At 38.6% G+C, this 23,178-nt stretch overlaps 15 protein-coding genes and 2 non-coding genes across 17 annotated transcripts; 7 read left to right on the top strand and 10 right to left on the bottom strand.

Annotated features, from left to right (window-relative positions):
- Nucleotides 1–233: 233 nt before the first annotated feature.
- C5L36_0A11760 (uncharacterized protein) lies at nt 234–854 on the bottom strand (the record flags this gene model as incomplete). The annotated part of the gene is made up of 1 exon (XM_029464212.1): nt 234–854. One exon carries the CDS (start codon nt 852–854, stop codon nt 234–236), a length of 621 nt encoding a protein of 206 aa, XP_029320072.1.
- A 169-nt stretch (nt 855–1,023) lies between these two features.
- C5L36_0Atrna2T lies at nt 1,024–1,095 on the bottom strand. Its single transcript has one exon. It is a non-coding gene; the product is annotated as a tRNA-Thr (tRNA).
- Nucleotides 1,096–1,780: 685 nt separating this feature from the next.
- Nucleotides 1,781–1,862, top strand: C5L36_0Atrna3S. Its single transcript has one exon. It is a non-coding gene; the product is annotated as a tRNA-Ser (tRNA).
- A 166-nt stretch (nt 1,863–2,028) lies between these two features.
- C5L36_0A11770 (uncharacterized protein) lies at nt 2,029–4,071 on the bottom strand (the record flags this gene model as incomplete). The annotated part of the gene is made up of 1 exon (XM_029464213.1): nt 2,029–4,071. One exon carries the CDS (start codon nt 4,069–4,071, stop codon nt 2,029–2,031), a length of 2,043 nt encoding a protein of 680 aa, XP_029320073.1.
- A 553-nt stretch (nt 4,072–4,624) lies between these two features.
- Nucleotides 4,625–6,403, bottom strand: C5L36_0A11780 (uncharacterized protein; the record flags this gene model as incomplete). The annotated part of the gene is made up of 1 exon (XM_029464214.1): nt 4,625–6,403. The coding sequence occupies one exon, from the start codon at nt 6,401–6,403 to the stop codon at nt 4,625–4,627; it is 1,779 nt and encodes a 592-aa protein (XP_029320074.1).
- A 287-nt stretch (nt 6,404–6,690) lies between these two features.
- On the top strand, nt 6,691–7,218 carry C5L36_0A11790 (uncharacterized protein; the record flags this gene model as incomplete). Its single annotated transcript, XM_029464215.1, has 1 exon — nt 6,691–7,218. One exon carries the CDS (start codon nt 6,691–6,693, stop codon nt 7,216–7,218), a length of 528 nt encoding a protein of 175 aa, XP_029320075.1.
- Nucleotides 7,219–7,313: 95 nt separating this feature from the next.
- C5L36_0A11800 (uncharacterized protein) lies at nt 7,314–9,947 on the bottom strand (the record flags this gene model as incomplete). The annotated part of the gene is made up of 1 exon (XM_029464216.1): nt 7,314–9,947. The coding sequence occupies one exon, from the start codon at nt 9,945–9,947 to the stop codon at nt 7,314–7,316; it is 2,634 nt and encodes an 877-aa protein (XP_029320076.1).
- Nucleotides 9,948–10,007: 60 nt separating this feature from the next.
- Nucleotides 10,008–10,565, bottom strand: C5L36_0A11810 (uncharacterized protein; the record flags this gene model as incomplete). The annotated part of the gene is made up of 1 exon (XM_029464217.1): nt 10,008–10,565. The coding sequence occupies one exon, from the start codon at nt 10,563–10,565 to the stop codon at nt 10,008–10,010; it is 558 nt and encodes a 185-aa protein (XP_029320077.1).
- Nucleotides 10,566–10,899: 334 nt separating this feature from the next.
- C5L36_0A11820 (uncharacterized protein) lies at nt 10,900–12,003 on the top strand (the record flags this gene model as incomplete). The annotated part of the gene is made up of 1 exon (XM_029464218.1): nt 10,900–12,003. The coding sequence occupies one exon, from the start codon at nt 10,900–10,902 to the stop codon at nt 12,001–12,003; it is 1,104 nt and encodes a 367-aa protein (XP_029320078.1).
- Nucleotides 12,004–12,159: 156 nt separating this feature from the next.
- On the top strand, nt 12,160–13,341 carry C5L36_0A11830 (uncharacterized protein; the record flags this gene model as incomplete). The annotated part of the gene is made up of 1 exon (XM_029464219.1): nt 12,160–13,341. The coding sequence occupies one exon, from the start codon at nt 12,160–12,162 to the stop codon at nt 13,339–13,341; it is 1,182 nt and encodes a 393-aa protein (XP_029320079.1).
- A 115-nt stretch (nt 13,342–13,456) lies between these two features.
- Nucleotides 13,457–14,668, bottom strand: C5L36_0A11840 (uncharacterized protein; the record flags this gene model as incomplete). The annotated part of the gene is made up of 1 exon (XM_029464220.1): nt 13,457–14,668. The coding sequence occupies one exon, from the start codon at nt 14,666–14,668 to the stop codon at nt 13,457–13,459; it is 1,212 nt and encodes a 403-aa protein (XP_029320080.1).
- Nucleotides 14,669–16,055: 1,387 nt separating this feature from the next.
- C5L36_0A11845 (uncharacterized protein) lies at nt 16,056–16,409 on the top strand (the record flags this gene model as incomplete). The annotated part of the gene is made up of 1 exon (XM_029464221.1): nt 16,056–16,409. One exon carries the CDS (start codon nt 16,056–16,058, stop codon nt 16,407–16,409), a length of 354 nt encoding a protein of 117 aa, XP_029320081.1.
- Nucleotides 16,410–16,600: 191 nt separating this feature from the next.
- On the bottom strand, nt 16,601–17,050 carry C5L36_0A11850 (uncharacterized protein; the record flags this gene model as incomplete). The annotated part of the gene is made up of 1 exon (XM_029464222.1): nt 16,601–17,050. The coding sequence occupies one exon, from the start codon at nt 17,048–17,050 to the stop codon at nt 16,601–16,603; it is 450 nt and encodes a 149-aa protein (XP_029320082.1).
- Nucleotides 17,051–17,178: 128 nt separating this feature from the next.
- C5L36_0A11855 (uncharacterized protein) lies at nt 17,179–17,526 on the top strand (the record flags this gene model as incomplete). The annotated part of the gene is made up of 1 exon (XM_029464223.1): nt 17,179–17,526. One exon carries the CDS (start codon nt 17,179–17,181, stop codon nt 17,524–17,526), a length of 348 nt encoding a protein of 115 aa, XP_029320083.1.
- Nucleotides 17,527–18,349: 823 nt separating this feature from the next.
- C5L36_0A11860 (uncharacterized protein) lies at nt 18,350–20,353 on the bottom strand (the record flags this gene model as incomplete). The annotated part of the gene is made up of 1 exon (XM_029464224.1): nt 18,350–20,353. One exon carries the CDS (start codon nt 20,351–20,353, stop codon nt 18,350–18,352), a length of 2,004 nt encoding a protein of 667 aa, XP_029320084.1.
- A 231-nt stretch (nt 20,354–20,584) lies between these two features.
- C5L36_0A11865 (uncharacterized protein) lies at nt 20,585–21,022 on the bottom strand (the record flags this gene model as incomplete). Its single annotated transcript, XM_029464225.1, has 1 exon — nt 20,585–21,022. One exon carries the CDS (start codon nt 21,020–21,022, stop codon nt 20,585–20,587), a length of 438 nt encoding a protein of 145 aa, XP_029320085.1.
- A 407-nt stretch (nt 21,023–21,429) lies between these two features.
- On the top strand, nt 21,430–23,127 carry C5L36_0A11870 (uncharacterized protein; the record flags this gene model as incomplete). Its single annotated transcript, XM_029464226.1, has 1 exon — nt 21,430–23,127. The coding sequence occupies one exon, from the start codon at nt 21,430–21,432 to the stop codon at nt 23,125–23,127; it is 1,698 nt and encodes a 565-aa protein (XP_029320086.1).
- Between the last annotated feature and the right edge of the window lie 51 nt (nt 23,128–23,178).

Here is a 23,178-nt window from a genome sequence, read left to right on the forward strand (position 1 = left end):
CATATTCAATGGAGCTTATCACTAGGATCATAGATTAGAATCCAGTTAGTGTACATACGCCATGGATATCTATAGAGAGTCTTTATAATTTTAGAAAAGGTGAATAAAACCTGAAACAAACTTATTAATTTACAAAATTTTTCGTAACCTTAATGAATATTAAGTGACTGGGTTGTCTCTAAGTTTCCCTATATTCCGGTAGCTCACGAATTTGACAGTTACAGTACCATTCCCTATTTTCTCTTCCGGTTGCTTTTTGGCTTAGATACCTTTTGTTGGGTTTTATTTTTACTATTCTTTTTGTTTAACCGTTCTTCGACCTTTACAGAACTGCTCTCAGTTTCCTTCTTTGGAGTAGTTTCTTTGGTCTTTGAATTATCAAATCGTACATGATTTCCCTCGGGTTTCATCTTGTTGCCCTGGAAATGGACATTGGAGACTGCTGGCTCCTGTCCATTTATATGCTTCTGGATTAATTTTTCAGACTGTTCTTCCATCGCCCTCTCTTTATTATTTTTCCTTGTTAAACCATCCTCTGCTGTCTTCACTCTGTCCATGAAATCTTTGACTTTCTTAATTTCCTGCATGATTTCCGAATTGTTATCTATCCTTGCACCTCTTAATTTCTGACTGGTAAACTGTAAAGTAACCAAGATATAGGAATACAAATTCAACAATTTGGCTTGCTCAAGCTCAGTCACTGTTTGAAGTTGTTTGGCTTCGCCTGCTCTAGTGAGTTCTTCCAATGTTTCACATAATGGTGTCTCCAAAATGTCACCCTTTAGCTTTGATGTGACTTCGTTCACTATATCACTTAAACTATTCAAAAGACTGGTCATTGCTTCTGTCTCCATCTTTACTTCAACTTTTATCCGTGATAAATGCGTTAATCCCCTGGTGGTCTACTTCAGGAATTGAATTGATTTGCTACGTTTATACCTGTAATCAAAATATCCTAACTATACTGAAGAAAAAAAAAAAATTTTGTTTTACAGCACATAGCAATTCTGAAAAAAAAAAGAATGCCACTTGCCAGAATTGAACTAGCGACCTCCGCATTACAAGTGCGACGCTCTACCACTAAGCTAAAGAGGCATTTCTGGTATTTGCAAAGGACTTGGAGTAGAGTATGGAAATTATTTCCTAATTTAAGATGTTTCGACGGTTGAATTTTTTTTAAGAATAATCACTAATTTTATCAACAGCTATAGTATTGTATGCAGGAATGCTAATTGTGATACACGTATTAGTAAGTACGCAATAGGTGTATAATCGCACGAGTAGACAATGGGCGTGGTGGAAGTTAGTCGTAGTAGAAGTAGTAATAGATTTCTCTCTTCCTCCTTCTGCCTGCTCTCACTCCCGATTAGGAGTTATCTCAGCTATATCAATTCTATATAACAGGATATTGACTGTCTTATATACTTCACGCCCACAACCTGGAATCACCCTCAGTTGCCACTCTTTTTCGTATAGCAAACTCCTGTACGAGCTTATTACGTTTTAGGTCTTTATTTTTTACTATGTCTGCCCTATCATAGCCCGTTGACAAATGATAATTAATTTATGCCAATGACAGTGTCTCCGGCGGCTTATCTATGCCTATGCTCTACATGATCAACGGGACTAACTTTCTTTGCTTCCTACTCCGGATACCTGACCCTCGTTAACTTCCCTTGTTCTAAAATCGAAACCTTAACATCAGTATGTTATCGTCTATTTACTGGCACTTCCTTTTTTGAAACACATCCTGAAAAATCCCTTTTAAAAATATGTATCTGGCAATTTGTCCGAGTGGTTAAGGAGAAAGATTAGAAATCTTTTGGGCTTTGCCCGCGCAGGTTCGAATCCTGCAGTTGTCGAATAAACCTTATTTTTTGCTTTTTTTTGTTTTTATCTAAATTAACTCACCAGATAGCACACTGTTACTTTTAATGTACATTCCTTGCATTTCATCTATACTTTACAAAAAATGAAAATATTACACATGACAGAAACCTTGCTCTCTATTCTTATATAGCAAGATAGTTACTTAATAGTTGAATTTTCTTTGTTCATACTTTTATAATCGGCTTTGGGCTTCTTTGCCTTATCGGACTCTTTTCTCTTTTTAGACACCTTAGGTGGAGCTGGAATTTGTAGCTTGAGCTTTTTCTGTGATGATTTTGGGACGATCTGTGTATTATCGTCACTGGGTGCTCTTTTCAAAGGGCGTACACCATAAGCCGAATAGTTCGATATATCATGACTAAGTCCATTTCCAGTTTGGTATCCGTCATCTCCATTCTGCACCGTGGCAGGAGCAGACACACAACTTATTTTAACTTGAGCTGGAACCTGAGCTCCTGAAGTAAAGGATTGAAGAGAGTGTGTCTCTTGTAAGACCCTCTGATTGATCCCAGTTGATACTTTTGTGCAAAGACTTTGAAGTCGTTGAAATCCGGCAAAGTTTATCTGATTGAATTCCTTGAGAGAATCAGATAGACTGTTTGATTTAGACTGAATAAAGTGATTCAATAATGGTTTAGATAACGTCATTGCTTCACTCACCTGAAGTAACTTCAAAAACTGGTCAGTCAAACCATGCTTACTAAGACTCGCTGCTTGTTTGAAATGCAGCTTTATGTCGAATATACTTGGGTTCGTTTTGTTGTGGAGTTGAAAATCACTCATGAATTTATCTAAAGCCGAGAACTCTACTCCTTGAACATTATAGTCGGTCAATATATCAATTTCTTCAAACATTAAACTCTTGTTCATTTTGATTTTCATTGAGCCAAAAAAATTACTATATGACCCATCTTCAAAAACGCACTTGGCTGAAATATGATCTGTCTGAACTATACTGGAAAGGTCGTCCAAAACAATGGCATTCAAAAACTTATGGCTTATTTCTAGCATTTGAATGTTTGCTAGATACTTGTGATAAAGCAGCGGCAATAAATTATACGCAAATGTAAAACATTTTTCATCAGCATCGGTTTTCATTTTTAATTTGATGCATGCATCAGGAACAAAGAAGTCATTTACAACCTGTGTTAAATACGGAAGATTCGGCTTTTCATGTCGACATATCAGTAAGTCTTTGAACCTCAAAAACCTCACGATCGCTATATTGGAAAGGCTTCGTTTAATCTCTTCGCTCAAACCAGAACTAGGTTGCGGATAAGGTATAGCTCCAGGTACTGTGTTGCCTTGTACATTTGGTGGAACAACATGCTGATTAGGAGGAATTGTTTGGTTAAGCCTTGAATTAATACCAGTGTTAAAATTTGATGCTGTGGATGTTGGTGTTACAGAGGGATTGACATTGTAACCTATAGGAACCATATTCTCAGCTGTGACAGACGATCCTTTGGATCTTGTTTGCGGATGTGGCTGTTGCTCCAATTTTGGATTCTCAGAGCCAGTTACAATGTTAGGAGAGTTGTAGGACTGTGAAAGCGTATTTCTTGAAATCCTATCATTGGATTGGAGATTTCCTACCTGGAAGCTTAGTGAGTTATCTTCTATGTTTGTTGATTTACAAGGTGATATAGGAACGGAAATATTCCTTTCACCACTAGATGAGGAATCCGACATTTTCTGATTTTTTGAGCTAGTAGGTATATAGCTTCCATCGCTTTGCCTAATCTGTGAAAGTTGGGTTTCAAACGAGTGGTCTTGGCTCTTTTCATTCATGATAGCTGACGCAGTATGTGGTGTGAAGGAATCGATTCGATTAGTATCATTAGCCAAAACCCAATGGTTTTGGGCTTGTGTGATAGAAGGACCCATGTTAGGATTCAATCCCACAGAGATGTTGGAATTTCGTTGTTGAAGCAGTGTTTGTGGTAAATAGAGATCCTGACTTTTCGAGTGGGAAAGAAACTGCTGGTCACTATTATCATGGTGGAGTTGATAAATATTATTTTTTGCTTTTTCTGGATATGTATGCACGTATCCATTCACTGTATCTCGACCAATAAATTCTTTTTCAGTTTCTACACTCTGTACTAGGCCATTATAATGCATATCTATTGGTTGTTGGTTGTTCATTGAAACATGGTGTTGTGATTGATGATTTTGCATTATGCTTAGTTAGGACCAGTAAACTCTTTTATTTCAACTGGGTACTCCGCTTAGTACACGCTTGATCCTTTAAAAATAGCTGTGACTGTGTTAATGTTGTAATTGTTGAGTGTATTGGAGCTATTGTAGTGTCGTTTACTAGAGTAAGTAAAAGCAAGTAAAATCTGAAGTTACTCTTTTTTTTTTTTTTTTTTCAACAAATGACACAAAAAGATGTTCTACCAAAAGTGCAGCAATACAATTAAATCAATTGCTAATGTAGAAGTTTGTTTCTGTACCGTATTTGTTGTGAATAACCGAGTGGCTGTAAGGAATTCACCGTTCATGCAGCAACAATGCCAAGTAAAATAAATAACTATATTTTCTCAGTTGATGAAGAATCCGACGCGCATTCAAGCTATTAGGCAGACAGCAACAATCACATTCCTCTCTGGGTACATGAGAAATAGATTACTACTTTTCCTTAGGGCGAGCTGTACAATGTTGCGGATCTTGTGGAGGTGTATAGTATAAAAAATCTGGTATACATGTTAAAGTATATTTACAAAAAGACCTATTGCTCAATTTTAGAGAGCTCCTTTTTTTTCTTGGCCAAAAGTTTACGTTTCTTTTCAAGTTCAGCCTTTCTAGTATCTTGCTTGTTTAAGCCGTATTGCATCTTCTTGTACAACTTACGTTGCTTGTTACTCATCATGATCAATTTGAGATCCTTCTCTTCGTCTTCATCACCAGCATGTTTTCTCTTATTCGTCTTCTTCTTTTCACCTTCCTTTAGTGCAGAGTACTTAACACCAGCTGCTTCCATCTCTAATTCTTTTTGTTCTCTCAAATCTTCATCCATTTCCTCATCTTCATCTTCGTCTTCTTTACGGGCTTCGTTTTCACCATCAACGTCTTCATCTTCTTCATCTTCCTCATCTTCCTCAATTGGCGCCTCTGGATCATATGTACCAGCATCACCCCATGGTGAAAGATGTGGCGGAAGCGTTTCACCCGGTGCATAATCTGAAACATTTAGTAAAGTTTTTTTGTTCAAACAATCGAATACCCACTGAGGTTGGATATAAGTTCTACCTTGGACCTTCTTCAAAACTTTAGGCCTATCAACGATCTGATGCGTCACCGAACTCAAATCGATATCCTTAGAATTTTCGAGTTCATCGATTGCTGCTTCACTGATTACTTTACCACCAGCTGAAAGGATAACAAACTCCAAGACGTCAACAGGTACTTCTCTACCAATGTAGAAAACAAACTTGCTGAAAAGTTCACTAACCTGGTTGGCGTATTTGGAAGGTTGTGCTAGTGAATCACCCGCATTTTTATTAGTATCCTTAAACTCATCCAGTTCGGTTGTTTCAACATCTTCAGTGTCTTCTTGATTCTCTTCGTTTTGCTCATTTTCTCGTTCAACCTCCTTCTCGTCCGCTGCAATTGCCCTTGAAATTTCCTCACTGGAAATCTTTGTTTCTGCTTGTTCTTCTGAATCAGCCGTGGCATCTGATGGTAATGCTAAGGATCTTTGTTCATTAGTTTCGAGAATGTATACAGACAAACCACCAATACCTTTCAATCTATTTTCATTAATTTTAGGAGGATATGTTAGCTCGGCATCAGTGTATAGCTTGAATAAGACAAAATTCAATAGGGTAGAGTAAAATTCTAAGAAAGTATGCATAATTTTGAAATCAATATCTGAAGGGATATTTTGTGCATATTTGAAGGGAACCAACCATCTAACTTCTTGACCCTTTACAGTAGCAGAGTAATAAACACCCTTAATTGACACAAAAACTTTTTTCAAAGCTCTTTCCCTTGCGACGTAAGCCAACCATTGGTTAGTCAGTTTATTAGCTTGCTTGGTGATTTTAGCACCAACAACGGATGTTGCAGGCATATTGGCAAATAAAAACATCATATTTAACGCATCATCAATGTCTCTCAAGGCATCCAAGAAGGATGGGTATCTTTCCTTGATTACACGATCCAATTTATACATTGGACGGTTTTCTTCCAACCTCTTGGCATCACCAATTTCACCCTTACCTAAGGCCTTGGTCAATTTCTTAGCAAATGTCTTGTGTTCTCTGAACTTTTGAAGAATTGGTTCATGCATTAGATATTGGATATCCTTGGTATAATAGAAAGTAACCGGTGCAGTAGAACCTTTGTTTGCCTTTTTCTTGTTTCTTGGTTCTCTTGGATATATACCTTTGAAGATACATAACCTACGGAAATCTGCTAAAGATATTTGAAGCTTTCTTATTGCCTTTGTTCTGGTAATGAAATTTTTTGCATTACCTCTCTCTCCTTTCTTCTTGATTGGCCCCATTATTAGTGAAGTTTTGTTACTTGAGAGTAATTTCTTTTGCTTATTGCAGATAGGTTTTTTGTGAAAAACTTATTGCTTTTGAAGAGAAAAATTTTGTACTGGTGAAATATTTAGTACAAGCGCATGAAATTTTTTTTTCTAAAAATTTTCTGTTTTTCCTAAATCTTTATTCTCGTCCCAAAGAGGCAATTGAAGCTCAAATTCAAAATGCTGTTGTTTGTGACGTGGTGATGAAAGGAGTAGTAAATTAGCAGAAATTTTTCCTTTGGTATCTATATAATGGTATAATGTTATTCCTAGGATCCAGAGTATTGAGTAAAAGCCATCATCTTTGTAAGAGGGCTTACTCATCATCAGCCATTCCTGGCCTCATTAAAAAGTTAGACACTGACGATAAAATCAACGACTTCTTCAATCATACTTCATGGTCTACAAGCGAGTTACTTGAACAAGAAGGTAACCCGGTTTTATTGAACAACGAAGTTCTCCATAACATTTTAGATTTGTCTGGACTGAGTAAGGATTTAAGTGAAAGTAGGCGCAAAGAGTTACTGAGCTTACTTGAAAGACAACTAAATTTCATAACTAAATTACATGATGTCGAACTTCATAAAGCCTATTCGGTCACTCGACTAGTCGACGACAACGGTGTAAAACCTTTAGACTACGAAACACTCACCGAAGAGATATCCGAAGCTGCTGCAAGTTTATCCAAGGGGGAAATTGAAAGTTCTTGGAATCCATTGTCTTTAGCCACTCAATACGAAGGAAAATACTTTCTAGTAAAGGAAGGTCTCCTCAAGAATACCAAATAGGGTCTCCGAAGTCGGAAGGCCCTGACCTCACAATCGACATTTATTTAATCTACAGACGTGTACAAAAAGTTTTATAGACAATGGTTAGTTCTTTTCTAATATTCGTCCTCATCCTCTAATTCTAATTTCCTCTTACCTGAGTTACCTTCTCTTAATTCAGCTAGCTCTCTAGATTTCGCTTGGGATATTGTCTTTCTGGTCATCTTTTCAATCTCTGCCTCGACATCATCACTCTCCTTCTCTGCGAAGTCTAGTACTAGTCTACGACCAAGTAAATGGACACCTTGTAATTGATCCATTGCAGAGCTTGCTTCCTTCGCTGTAGAAAATTCAACAAAAGCAAAACCTCTGGCAGACTTGTCAAACTTCTTTGGAACTCTAACTGATTTCAAAGATCCAAAAGAATTAAACAATTCGAAAACATCTTTACGGGTAGCTTCAAATGGCAAGTTTTTAACAATAATTTTACCATTCTTTGCCTTTTTGTTCTTTGTTTTGGAATTGTTGTCACCCATACTACCGACTCTGTTGGATATCTTCAGCTGTAGTTTATGTCCATCTAGTATTTGTCCATCTAGACCTCTCAGTGCAGCATTGGCTTGTTCTTTAGTCTTGAACTCAACAAAACCAAAACCCATACTTAATGTCCTCCCTGGATGCTTCGTATCAGGTTTGGTTTTGATAACTGCAACAATAAACCCTGGATACACTTTGAAAAAGTCAGTTAGTGAAGATGTGGTGGTACTGAAATTTAGGTTTTTCACGAAAATAGAGGTCGTTGGGCCAAAATTATTGATATCATCATCATCGTCTTCAGAGTCACTTTTAACATCATCTCCTTTCCTTTCCAGAATGTCTTCCGTTGTTACTTTGACATCCTTGACAGTCTCTTCAATATTGATAGAATCAGATTTATCAGCAGGTTTAGTGAATAGGTTCTTCGGCCCCTTTTCAAGATAAATGATGGACTTACCTAATCTCCTGAAGGATAATTTATTGAAAGCGACCCTGGCAGCAGGTGCATCTCTGAACTCAACAATTGCAATGGTTCCAGCTGGAGGCATCAACACCCTATTCAATTCCCCGTAAGTTGCAAAAAGCTCTCCAATTTCTTCCTTCGTTGTACCATACTGGAAGTTCTTGACAAGGATCACCCTGTCATCTCTCTCCTTTTCACTGAACTTTGTGAGGTCCACACCTTTACTTTCAAAATAGCTCCTAACATCACCAATGACGTGAGCTTCCGCCAATGCCTGTTTAACTGCAGAGCTGGAATTATGTGGATCAATAAGTTCGTTTTTGGAAATACCCAATTGGGTAGCCACACTATCAAGAACTGCATCAGAGTTCATATATAGCGAGTTCCAAGTAAAGTCAGCCTTGGAAGCTTCATATTTTTTTTTGAGTAGTCTCTGTTTTTTGAGTGGCATATTCTTGAGTTCAAATTCATCTAACTTATGTTCCTTTTTGGTTTCACCCGGTAAAATATGCAATAGTCTACCTTGGAAAATTTGTTTATCCAACTGAATGTAAGCTTTTACTGCATCCTTCGAATTTTCAAATTGGATATACGCAAACCCTTTCGATTTACCCGTCTTAGTGTCAACTGCAATATGAACCTCTTTGAGAGGTCCGAAGGGAGAAAACAATCGTGTGAAGTCATCTTCTGTTGAGGAATAAAGAATATTACGCAAGAATAATCTACCTGTAATTAAGATCTTATCAATATGTTTTTCTTCGAGTGTGAGTTCATGCTTTGGCTCTTCTACCTCAACATTTTCATCAGCCTCATCACTCTCCTCAATACCAGTTTCATCTTTGGCAGGCTGGACAATTTCAACTGATTTCTTCTGAGGATCACTCACCTGGTTATCCTCTCCATCAATAATTCTCTTTCTTTTACTCTTGAACCATTCAAGATCGTCCACTTCTTCGTCTTGATTGTCGGTACCATCCTTACCTCCATTCTCATCTTGGATTCCAGCCCCTTCACTTTTATCAACGTCCATGTTTTCTACTCCAGAATCAGCTAGAGTAACCGTTTGCTCATTATTCTCTTTGGAAAGTGGGACCATTTTTTCATCAGCATCAATATTCTGATCCTTCTTGATGGCAAAGTCATCGTATTCGTCGTCACTTTCGTCCCCCTTGTAGGTCACTACTGGTGGCTTCTCAAGCTGTGATTTTGTCGAGTTCTTCAGACCCAAAGCTTCTTCTAGCTTATCATTTGTTGGTGCGCCATCAGTATTGACAACTTCGTCATTGGCCCAAGATTTGGACTGATTAGATGGTTTCATAGCTTCAACAAACTCTTTCAAAGATGAATCATTCTCAATCTTGTCATTGATTGTCGTTAATTTCTTGGCCTTTTTGTTTTTCCTTCGATTTGCAGCTTCTTCCATTTTTGCAAGTCTTTCTTCAGTTTTCGCCAACAACTCATCCCGTTGTTTCCTTTTCTCTTTCCATGAAACAGGCACATTTGGATCGTTGAATGATTTTGCAAGTTCCACGGTAATTCTAGAAGTATCTATAAACGAGCCATTGAAAAATTTAACAGCATCTTCCGCATCCTTGATTTCCTTATAACCAATAAATGCAAATCTCCTAGATTCTCCATTATTTTTCCTCTTTAACTTGACGTCTGTCACAACACCCTTTTCGGCAAAATGGTCTCTCAACTTAGTCTCATCATAATATGAAGGAATACCTTTAACAATGACACGGGACATGGTTAGTTCTGTTGACTTCTTTGTTACCTTTGTCGACGCTGAATAACCCCGATATATGTTTCAGTTAGGAAGTTTTTTTTTTTCTTTCCTTTTAAAAAAAAAAAAAAATGGCTTGAAAAATTTCATGCTGCTAATATTTATCAGAAAACACAAAAATATGAGAAAAAAAAATACACACTCATAATCAATATCGTGAGAACTGAAAAATACCAAAGTGTACGTGAAACATCTATATTGCTGTATATATCGAGGTAGCTCCTTTTGTGCTACCAAAAATGAAACTTGGTAGGAATACAAGGCTTCCCCCCAAACCACTTGTACGAATTGTACGATCTCTATGCTAAGAACGTCGTGGTGATCAGATTGGATTAGTAGATGGTCAGTTTTTATTATAAGAATGAGTTGCTCGTCTGTATCAAAGAAACAAAGCCCAATTATACTGTAGGTAGCACAATTCCATGCGGTTAGTTGTCCCCCCTTTCCCGCAACTTTTGCTGGACTACAACAAGTTGTTTTTCCGCACAGAGTTTGTTTGATGTTTACCCGCATGAAGAATAGCAACATCGACGCCGTTTCTGTAAGCTTGGTCAGATTTTGCCCTTCTCTTGTCGTCCCCATATTGTGGTGCCCCCATATTGTCGCCTCCCAAAAATCTTCACCTTATTGAGAGACTCCCGTTAATTCCGAGTCAATAAAATACTTGGGCAGGTCCCTGAAGTCGCGCCACAAATATGTGGAATCTACTAGATGTAAAACTTCAGGAATTTGTTTATGCAAATATACAAATATCAAATTTACAAATATAGGCAATATTAATATATTTTTATATGTATATAGGTAAGGTTCCACATTTTATCGATTTCGGAGATATTAGTAACACACATTTTGTTTACATCTTTAAGCTTCACAGCATCTTGAACAAGCAGAACAGCACAATTAACAAGAGGAAAAAATGTCAGAGCTGCCAGTGAAAGATAACAAACTTACAATCAAGGCCATCACATATGAAACACATGCAACGCCCTTGGTTTTGAAAGACTATGACATTCCTGTTCAGGACGGGGAGAAAATCGTGAAACCAACAGAAGTTTTAGTCAAAGTGAAGGCGGTTGCATTAAATCCTGTTGACTCCATTCTAAAGCAGCTTAGTAATAGGTGGTTTGGTCCAAAGACCAAAATTGCCGGCGGTGATTTTGCAGGTGTCGTTGTGAAGGCTGGTGTAAACTCTGGCTATAAGGTTGGTGATCGACTCTATGGTGATGTGTTTAGTGCCACTGGAAGAGGCTCATTTGCAAACTACATTTTATTTGAACCGTCTAAAGTTCCAATCTGTGAGAAAATCCCCGAGGGTATGTCATACGATGAAGCCTCCTCCTTGGCGTGCGTCTCCAACACTGCATTTATCTGCTTGTACCAGTATAAGGGAGACTTGAAGGACAAGAATGTTTTGGTTTTAGGTGCAGGCACAAGCGTTGGTTTTTTTGCTGTTCAATTTGCCAAGCACTACTTCGGTGCCTCCAACGTTGTAGCTACTTGTTCTTCCAAATCTAGCCAAAAGACCACCAATGCAGGTGCAGATTTTGTCATTGACTACAAGAAGGGCAACGATTATAAGTTATCCGAATTGAAGAAATTTGCTGCTCAACACGGCAAGTTTGATATTATTTGTGATTGTGTAAGAGATGAAACTGTTATGGACATCTTTGATGACATCCTAAAACCATCTTCTGAGGGCGGCATTTTCAGTCAAGTTGCTGGCTCTTACACTCTCAACTATGAGAATCTAAGGGTGTGGGACAGTATTCCTAGCTGGAAGTTCCTGAAGAACTCGCTACTATCAAAACTGGGGTTGGCCAAATACTCCTCAGTCACCATTTTCACCGCACGCAACCCTAACTACGGTCCTGCTATCGAGAAACTTTACAAAGAAGGTAACTTAAAGATTGTTATTGACTCCAAATATGATGCCTATACCCAATTTGAAGAGGCGTTCAAAAAGATATCTACTTGTTCTGCCCACGGTAAAATCATACTTGAGTTTGACAAGTCAGATTGAAATTCGAGATTCTCACCAATTTAGCCTTTTGCTCAATGCTGAGCCATTTATAGTTTATTCTCCTGATTTGTATGTTCGTTTCCTTTAATTCTCTATGCCTTCCCCCTCCCCTCTCCTTGAACTCGTTAACAACAGTAATCAACAAGAACAGTATCAATGCCATTACGTACAGAGATCCTAACCCACTTAGGAAAAAATGAAGTTAAAAATCTCATTGACAAGCCAAATATGAGGGGGGTTTATCTGCTTGTCAGAGCCGTATGTTTTCTTATACTTATTTCCCTTTATTGGATCTCCATCAATCTTTTCAATTATGTTTCTTACGCATTTGAGCTAACAGTGCCTTCAGCTAGATATTTGATGAAGAGGCACCTTGAAAGTGGTTTTTGGACATTATGTATTTATCTTTTAGAGTTAAATGAAATTAAAGTGAACATTATAGGCGATTCTTTGGAAAATGAAAATGCTTTAATTATCAGTAATCATAGGTCTATTATCGATCACGTCATCTTCCCATTTTTATCCAGAACAGTACTAGATGAAGAGTTGATTGAAGTACCCACTCCAAAGGGCAATCTCAACACATCTGAAAAGAAAAAAGGAGCAAGGAAAGACAGCTTTAAGAAGGAGATAAAAAAGGGTAGCAAAATTAGATTCAAATTACTAAGCAACGAAGAGAAAATTCTGGCTAAAAATCTATCCACCATGTTGATTCCTAAAATAAATTTCTTCACTTGGTACGAGATATGGTGTGTGCCAACCCCAAACTATTTCAAGCATATATCACAAGCTGATGAAAATTGGGAACTAGATGGTGAAACTTTAGTGAGTATTTTCCAAGATTACTTAGATTCACCAGGTACAAATAGTACACAATGGCTAACTTTATTCCCTGAAGTTAATATTTTCACAGAGAAGGATTCAAGAATGCAAAATATCTCGGGGGAAAGACATTATCTACCGCAATTCCAGAAGGTGCTTTATCCTAGATTTGGAGGTTTTGCAAATGCAATTGGTGGGCTTTACAAAACAAAATATACCAGACTTTACGATATCACAACTATATACTATACAAGAAACAAGATTACTGGCGCAATAGTTGATTTTAAACCTCCCTCCTTACTTGGTATTCTTGGAGTCAAAGATAATTATATTGAAACGGTAATTTTCGTTCATGTTGCAGGCAAGTTCTTGAATAGAGTCCCCCTTAAAAGAAACAAGTTGGAAAAGTATCTCGAAAATAGATGGATAAAGAAGGACAAGTTGATTGAAAAGTTGGAAAGGAGGATATTACACGAAAATGTGAAAATGATGCGTGACATCACCCAAGTAAATTGATCTTGCTTCTTCTGTGTTTGAAGGAAATTAGAGATCAATATCTTGCGCTAAATTACTCTCTCTGGAAAGATCCTAAAAAGATAAAGATCTAAACAAGAATTACTAAGTATCTTATTTAAATATGAGTCTGCGCTAACTCTCTTTCCAATTCATTTAATCTTTCCTCGACTACCTTAGTATCTTCCGCCTCTTCTGTATCATCATCATCACCATCATCACCATCATCATCATCTTCCTCATCGGAGTCTATTTCTTCTAAGTCATCTAGCTCATCCAACTCACCAAGACCTTTCTCTTCAAAAATTTCATTAATTTTTTCAATCAATTGAGAATCCTCCTCAAATCTATTTCCGTTTAGTTCTAATGTGGAAAGTTCTTTCAAATTCGGCAAGATTTTAACCAATGTTTCTAAAGAATCAGACTCTAGTTCATTGTACTGCAATCTCAAAATCTGCAGTTTTGACTTATCAGAAATCTCACCTAACTTGTCCAAAAAGAATTTGATACCCTTTGCCTTTAACAGACAATCATTAACATTTAGTTCTATCAACTGTGGTAAGGTGGAAATGGCATTAGCCAAGGCGTAGGAACCAGGAACAGTAAAAGTATTGTCTTGTAAATCTAAAACTTTCAAGTTCGATAGATGCTTGATACCAAAGTTGATTAACTTTGAGATACCCGCAGGTCTGATACCATTTTGATACAGTTTGATTTCTTCCAACTTTGAATTTGCCTTGAAACCCAAAGATAACGCCTCACATGAACCGTTTTCCAATCTGTTTCTGCCACACCAAAAAGCCTTCAAAAACTTCGAGTTTTCAGGATCTGATTCTCTTAGTTTTGCAGACTTGTACAATGCTTTACCGACTCTTGCACCGGAGAATGGGCCCAAACCGTTGTTGGTCAAAATAAAATATTCAATAGTTTTACATTTGCTGATGAAATCCTCTAAAACATCAATTGCATCTTGACCTAATGCATTATCAGATAAATTGAACACAGATAAGTTTGGCATTTCCAAGAGAACAGGGAAAAACTCACTTAAAGATTTTGGAATCTCAAATCTGTCTCTTGAAGTATAAATATCTTGCAAGTTGACATCTCTGATGGTATTTTTGAATTTATACAGAGCTTGTGCCAAAATCTTAGAACATTCTGGGGAAATGGTATTACCGGATATGTCAACCTTTGCAACGTCTTTTAAGCTTAGCAATTCGTCAATGTATGGCTGAATATCTTCTGCTGTATCCAGCTTAAGACCTTTGTTTCTGATTGAAAAAAAGTGGGTTTCTGGGATACCTAGGTCTCTAGAATGAACAGTGGACATGATGCGGCAGCTTTGTTGGGCAATGTTGTGTGTGACTTCTAGAAAGTTTTAAGCAAGCACCGCTATTTATATATCCGATACTAACTGAAGACAAGTTGGTAAAAAAAAAAATTGGCAGAATGTGTGAACGCAAAAATCATGAAAATGCGAAATATCCCTGTTTAGAGGAAATGTAGAGATAGGTTGTTGATGGATCATAGGAGGAAATTGCTGACATACTTGCCTACCAGATATCTTTAAAGATACCTGTGCATAAAAGTTAATAGTATTCATTGCCTATAATGGATACTGCCTGCTGTTTACTAGCTTTATCAATAAAAAAGCTACTGCTTTTGCTATAGGCCGTTGAATACAAGCAATGCTAGGATTTTGGATTGAAAATTTTCCAATGATAAAGGCTTCCCATTCTAACAATCACCAATGAAGGTTTAAACAAATCTTTAATACCATTCTGAAAAGCAAGGTTTCCATGGTAGATATTGGCCAACAAAAGTTGGTAGTTTTAACGACCGGAAATGCATTTTAACTCCGAAAAAAGAGGCAGTGGAGGCTTATAAATGCGGTATGTCCGAGAATCCAGAATATAAATCTGTTATTACTTCCTCATATATTTTACCTTGTGATGTACAACGAGAATAAAATTCTGGAACAAGACAAAATCCCTCATCTTACCTGATGATGAACTTCTAAGAGAGACGCAAGAAGAAGAAAGAGTTGAATTCCAATGATGAGAGACGCAAGCCCATTTTTGATAACCCACCGAGCTATGAATTTGCTACTTATGACGAGCAGGTATCATGTTATCAAGCACAAGATGATATAGCGTCTCATATCAGTACCGCAACATCTTGTAAAAGGAAAAGGAGAAGAAAATGTTAAAATTTGCCTGTATAATCCGTGAGATTGCTGCAACCGAAGATATGGTATGTCTACATCACAGGCATGGCAGAAAGTTTCGGCATTGTCGGTTAAGGAGGTTTATTGTAAGAGAAGCCTTGAAGATAAAAAAAAAGGTCTTTGTAAAGTGGTTGCGGTTAGCATCTTGTATATCTTTCTAAGCTTTGTACAATGCAAATCATGATTTATAGCAGGAACCAGTCCTATCAACGCCAAATTACTCGGCACATAATAGCAAGTGGAGTACCATCTATGGGTAAGCTGGAGATAGATTTAAAAAAAAAAGGGGGGGGGGAGTGGAAACAGGTTACCCGAACGAGAGAAAATGGAATTAACTCCGACGTACTTTTATGTGTGTTATCCGGATATAAAAGGGAGGGGGGTTTCTTGGTCCACATTTCAACACTTTTTTCCTCTCCTATAGAGCTCTTTTGCATTACTTTCAAACAGAAAGTAAGAAAGGCTTTCCTTGGAAGTACCCCAAGAAAACATGACAAAAGCTGAAGGTAGCAGCAGGAAAGAAGAAGAGGCGGCGGGAGCAGAGGACGTTTTCATGGATCCACCAAACTATGAAGATATTTACGGGAGTACACACAATGACCTTCCCTCTACGTTTGAGAGGAGTGATACTAGCACTTTATATGAGAACAACGCTACTCTTAAGAGCAGTAACAAGAAGGCGAAGCTGTATAAGGTGGCTGCCGTATTATGTGAGCATATTGCCAACAAGCAATGTGAGAGATGTCGTTTGGGTGGAGATGAGAATTGCACACATTTTACCGTGAAGAAGTTTATAGCCACGGAGGCACTGAACAAAATCAATCAGAAGAGAGATGCTTTATAAACAGTGTCTGATGGACTTGAAGTAATAAATGTGCATATTGACAAAGTACATTAAAACGTTAAATGTTTATAAAAGATTTATAAAAAGGCGTCAAGGGGATAAAGTGCCGCTATTTTAGCCATTCTCAAAAAGATCAAGAAAGTGGAGGAATACTTGAACAAGTGTAGATCAGTAGTTGTATGCTGCAGGGATTACTTCTTCTTGAAGAGCGGTGCGCCAATATCCTTACCTCTGAGTTTAATGCCCAAGGCTCTCTCCATTTTGGCCAAGATCTGTTGGTTTGGAGTACCTCTACCTGCTTCGTAGTCGTTCACCACGGTTGGTTTTTCGTTGATTTTGGTTGCTAGGTCTTTCTGGGACATGCCTTTGTCCTGTCTACCCTTCTGAATGGCCTTACCAACAGACGCTTCGATTTTCTTAGGAACAACAATATCGTCCGTTCTGTCAACCTTGGTTAGCCTCTGGCCTTCTGGGTCCGACTTGGAGTTACCAATACCGTATTTCTTATCGACAGAAGTAATTGCTCCTGTTCTTCTAGCTGCATTGATTTGGCCAGAGGTCTTTATGACCCTTTCCTTTGGACCAGCGGAACCAACCTTGGCCTTTCTACCGACAACAGTAACATTATCCCAATCAGACATTTCTACTATTTGAATATATTCTTAGTTTGTTTGATGTTGATGTATCAACAACTCTCCAATCATCTCAAAGTGTGTCAGAAGAAGGGTGGCAATGTCGCCCTTTTGGTAACCCCGACGCTGTCGAAGAAATGCGCCCTTCCGCGAGAATCACCCTCAGAAGCAAGAAAATGACAAAAATGAGAGACGGGGGAGGATCGAATAGTCTCTCCATTCGCCGACGCGTCGACAAAACCTGTCGAATGTGTCAAATCGCGAAATTGGGGGGGGGGGGGGATTTTTTTTTTCTCCCAAAAATAAAAAAAACCTACCGACGCGTCGACCCACCACTAAATTCAATAGTTTCTGTCTCTCTTTGCGCGCTTCTTTCTTTTTTCGCCGTGTTGCTGCAGCAAAACACAAAAAAAAGAAAACAGCCGTTCGGTGCAATGTTCAGAAAGTGTAAATCACACCACCGGAAACAAGCGACGAGCCACTGAAGTGCCACTGAGGTGGAGAGAGGGTCTTTACAAGTGGCGAGATTTCCTGTATCTGTGGTCACATTTCCTGTATCTGTGGTCACATTTCACAGATACAGAATGGGTTCATATTATCATGGTGGCAATGTACTTGTGACTTCCCCACCTAAACCAGTCTCTATATAAGTGCATCCATGTCCTAACTTAGGAGGAGACACTCTGTTTTAGTAGTTTTTTTTTAATTGTACATTTAACCAGATAATACAATCTATAATAACCACTTCTACTATTACCACTACTACTAATAATAATATAATTCATAATGGCTGTCACTCCTCTTAAGTTTATGTTTGGTGTTGCTCTAGTTGCAGTTCCTTTGTTTGCAACGACTTTTGTCACCAGACCTTCCTTTGCAAACGCAATCAACAACCACTTGATTCAGGAGGAAATGGAGGCAAGGAGACAACACAACTACAAGACCGACCACTACGAGGTGGACAAGGACCACGACAAGATGCTAGCAGAATATGCCGCAAAGGGTAAGGGTAAGGTCAGAGAGTTCACTCCTACAAGTGGGTTATAATGCCCCTCTGGCAAGTGGTTGGCAGTTTCCTGCTTACTACACAAGTGCCTCTAGTTTTCTCCAACCTGCTGCTCAACTTCACTTCTACTGAATTCTATTTAAATGACTTCATTATATTCTCAAACTTTATAAACTCCTATTTTGTATTTCTAATATTAACGACTATATGCGACTTCTAAATAACACGCTACTATCAAGGATTGGAAATTTAATGATTACTTAGTTTAATAGTATACAATTGTTCTTTATGATGTTGAAAATTCACCCAAGTAAATTAGGTCCATTGTAAACACTGCTGTATTGTGGCTGTTGCATTTGGGGTTGCATTTGGGGTTGCACTGGAAACTGTCCAAATAGCTGTTGCTGCTGTTGTTGCTGTTGCTGTTGGGGCAGCGATGGCTGGATTTGCGCTTGTTGTACATATCCTGTAGCTTCTTGCGAGAATGGATTGGTAGCAATTTGATGTTGAATCACTCCACGTTGTAACTCAATTCCAGCTTGTTGTTGTAGCCCTTGCTGATAAGATGCTCGTTGTGTATCAGGGAAAACAGGAATTGTAGGCAACTTCTCCAATCCGCCAGCTGTGACTTGGGGGACAAACTGCTGGGCCTGTTGTTTTGGTGTCTCGATGATTGGTTCGTCAATCTTAAATGGATTAGTATGAGATTTTATAGTATGGGTTGAAACTACAGACTCTCTTCTTGGTGATAAAGTAGTACCTTCATTAGTGAATGCCGTCGTGTTGGATGTCGAACTAAACCGTGAGTTAGTAAATGGATTGTTGCCCGTAGTATTTACCCTGACAGGGCTTACCTGTGTGACCGGAGATACAGTATTGCCAAACCCATTACCAGTGAAGTTGTTGGATAAAATACGTGGTTGTTGTAAGGGTGTGGTAATAAATGTATTTTGCACAGGCATTGGAGGCGGAACCTGCTGAACATTTTGACTTTGAGCAGCTGTTTGATTGACCAGAGGTGATTGAATCGCTGGTTGAACACTAAATGTATTCATATTGGTGAACGGGTTGAAACCAGTGGTCTGAACATGAACAGGAGATGGCTGTTGCATCATTTGCGCTTGTGCAGTAGCTTGTGCTTGTAAGAATTGTTGTTGAGCAGCCTGTAATTGAGCAGCTTGTTCATGTAATTGCTGTTGCCGAATAGCAGCTTGCTGCATTTCAATTTGTTGCTGTTGCTGTTGCTGTTGTTGTTGTTGCTGTTGTAGTTGCAATTGTTGTGCTTGAATGTTGTGCTGTTGTTGCTCCAGCTGATTCTGTGAAGGTCCTTCTGGAATCATTTGCAAAGGTTTTGCAGAGAAACTATTGACCTTATTTGTTTCTCTTAATGGCGATGCACTGTCATTTTGGTTTTTAGAATAGTTTTTTTCCGCAAGATATTGCCTTCTGTTGATTTCAAAGTCGGGATCGTTCAAATAGTCTCTCAAGGAGTCAGTCAAACTAGTCTGCGCATGTTTAATAGTTGGAACTCTGAGTTTAGTAGTGCCTTCTAAATGTTTGGCAACCTTCAAAAAATCAATCACCTTTTTAGTTTGCTTGGTGAAATGCTCGTAAATCTCAAATGCCCTCTCTGCATCGGTTTTACTCAAATCAAAGAAATGCTCTAGGATATTCAAAACACCCTCATTCAAACATTGGTATAAGGAGATCAAATCCGTTGTTAACATCCTAAAACTCAAAACAACCAAATCATTGTTGACTTCACTTTCACGAAACTTACATCTCAATAAGGCGTCAATTTGAGCTTGCACAGATTCAGTCAGTCTTAATAAGCCTTTATCAACAGAGATGTCCCTTAAAATTGAAGATTTATCGGACGAGTTCCATGAGCCAAACGGTTTCTTGGTTTCCTTGATGAAATCATGTTTGGTCATTCCAAAAGCCTTCGCTCTAGCGGTAAGATATTGGGCATAACTATATACCTGGTTCAAATCGCCACCATTTGAGATGAACTTCCCACCTTTGCCAATCTTCAAATCAAAAATAGATAAATGGTTTGATAGGTACTTTATACAAACATTTTCGTCTCCTTCTCTCACCAGTATATGGATCACAATCAACGCCTTATAGACGATGGTCCATGCAGAGTCACCCAATCTTCTATTTAAAGCCTTCATAACAGTTCTGAAATCGTCCGATCTCTCTCCCTCCGTAGTAGTCATAAGAATCGGCTCAATATATTTGGGTTTCGGAGGAGCCAGCTTGATTTTAGTAGCCCCTTCAACGAGTTTTTCCAGTGTAGTCATGTCCCAAATGTTTCCCAATGGGTCTGTTCTATTTCTCTCTCCAACTCTAAACGGACAATTCCTGGAAACCCGAAAGTAAACATCCACCTTCTTTATCCCTCTCTCTAGTTCTCTATATGTTGCCACTCTCACTCTCACTTTAAAAACAAATGAGAAGTTTTTCTCGTTTTGTTTGCTTTTCCTGCTTCTCGGATTTCTCTCTCTTTTTTTTTTTTTTTTTTTCTCCAATTTCTACCAGTAAGGCTTTTGATAATAGGTGGATGAATCAATAGGAGTAGACTCAGAGGGTGAAGTGGAAACAAGCTCACTCTCTTTATTGTGCATGCCATATTCGAGTCTTTTGGCAGACTCCATCAAGAGTGCCACTGTTTTCTGGTGGACCTCCGTATGTATTTTCGTATGCTGTGTGCGTTTGACAGAAGACCGATTTCTTTCATTGAGAATGGCACCAAAAGTTTTGGGTAGGTGAGACAAGTAACCAGAGTGGGAGTATGCTTGGTTGCAACTTCCCTTGGATATACTTTCTGGAAAAGAGGAGGAGAAGGAGGTAGGTGGGGCCATTCGGTTGTTGTCATTGTAAATATCGGCTCCCCAAGATTCCTCCTCGTCACGTGCTCTCTTGCGGTAACCGTAGGAGGGGTTGCAGTTGACGTTCTCTTCTGTTCCCATATCTCTTGTACTTTCTTCTCTGTATACCTGCTGTCTTGGTGGTTGTACGCTGAGGTCAGCTACAAAGAAAGAAAAGAACTGGCAATTGGATAAAAGTATTAAATCGAGTCTATAGACACGTAAATTATAGGGTACACGCGTCTCACCTCCTATTGTGGTGCTACCAGGACTACCTTTGATGTCTATGTATCGCTTTGTTATTTTGCCAGCGCTATTTCCGCGGCCAAAAGTCCAAAAGTCTAAAGGTAGCACAGGCCAAGCCCATTTCCCCCCTCCCTCTCTGAGATTCCGGAGTTGATCATTGTATAATAAAGCAATGTGTTTATTGACAAAGTGTAACTTAATTGAACTTCAACATCGTCTACTAACCCATTCAAGACACCTGACTGTTCAAATTACATGCAACAATGCATTCTCAGGTCACACACCAGCATCTATACAACCCACACAGGTCTACACTCTACATTGTAGTCTTGACGTTGATACTCGGGGCCTTACAACTGGCATGGTCGACAGAGTTCTCTGAGGCTACTCCGTTTCTCCTCTCGCTAGGTATATCCAAACGACTGCTATCCTTGGTGTGGCTAGCCGGCCCTTTGTCCGGAACTATCGGACAGCCCATAGTCGGTATGCTCAGTGACCGGTGTATGTTCTCATATGGTAAGAGGAGAGTCTTTATACTTATTGGCTGCATAGCTACAGTGATGTCATTGATTGCATTGTCTCATTCAGTTGAAATAGTTGAAACCTTGTTGCTTCCATTTGATGTTTCCAAAAGCAAAGTCAACCTTGGAATCATATGTTTTGCTTGTCTGGGCATATATGTCTTGGACTTTTCTATTGCCATTATTCAAACATCCAGCAGGGCACTTATCGTGGATGTGGTTCCGACCGAACAACAGCAAATCGCTAACGCTTGGGCGGCAAGAATGATTGGCATCTTCAACTTGGTTGGTTTTGCAATTGGTGCGTTGAATTTGAAGAAGCTCTTCCCAATGCTAGGAGATAACCAGTTCAAAGTCTTAAGTTTGCTAGTTTCCTTAATCATGTTTTCCATTACATGCTTTTGCTTGTATTTTATTGAAGAAAGAAACCCCCAGACCGATCTAACCCTAATAGCTCAAAGACAGGCCCAAGATGAGGCACTGAAAAATTTGGGAGTAGATCCACGTAGCACCACAATACCTTTACAGTTACTCAATTTTTTCCGACAAATTTACTATGCCTTCAAATCGGTTCCCTTGCAAGTGAAAACGGTGTGTTATGCTCAATTGTTTGCTTGGATTGGATATTTCCCCCTATTATTTTACACCACTTCATATGTCGGTGAACTTTATTTATATGAAAAGGGATATCCGAATCCTTCACTTATTCCTCCAGAAAAGAAACAAGACCTACTAGATCAGAGTACAAGAGTAGGGACTTATGCATTGTTGGCCAACTCAATCGTAACGTTGGTACTCGTTACCTTCATTCCGAGTTTATTGGAAAGTTCAAATTCCATGCCATTACTAAGGGAGAAATTTAACCTACGCTCACTTTGGATTTATTCTCACATGGTATTCTTCATCTGCACCTTCTTCACTTTCTTCATTAATTCATATAAACAGGCAATAGTGCTGTTTGCATTTACAGGTATACCATGGGGTTGTGCGGTCTGGCTTCCATTTGCTTTGATCAGTGAAGAAATCAGTCGGATCAAGGATATCAGGGCAATTCAAATATCAAACAGCCAATCTACGAGCACATCATCCGCTACTGTTATTGAGGATGATGCTCCTACTATTAATGACTATAACGTGATTTATTGTAAGCAAATACTCATTGATTATTACAGTAAGGTTGAGTATGATTCTGGAATTTTACTTGCCTTGCATAACGTTTTTGTTTCTGCTCCTCAAATGTTATCATCGTTTATGTCCTCTATTCTGTTTACCTTGTTTCACAATTCCAAAAACACAAATACTTATGACCCATCCCTTGCTTGGGTATTTAGGTTTGGGGGCTTAATGGCACTAGGTGCTTGGTTTATCAGCAGAAGGGTTAAAACCCCATCTCAATTATATAGCAAAGATAAACTGATGGCGATAGAATCTGGATTTTAATTATGAAGAGTGGTGATGGTTTTTAGTTTATTACAAAAGATAACTATAAAA

Source organism: Pichia kudriavzevii, chromosome 1 (genome assembly GCF_003054445.1).
Source record: "Pichia kudriavzevii chromosome 1, complete sequence".
Classification (NCBI taxonomy): Eukaryota; Fungi; Ascomycota; class Pichiomycetes; order Pichiales; family Pichiaceae; genus Pichia; species Pichia kudriavzevii.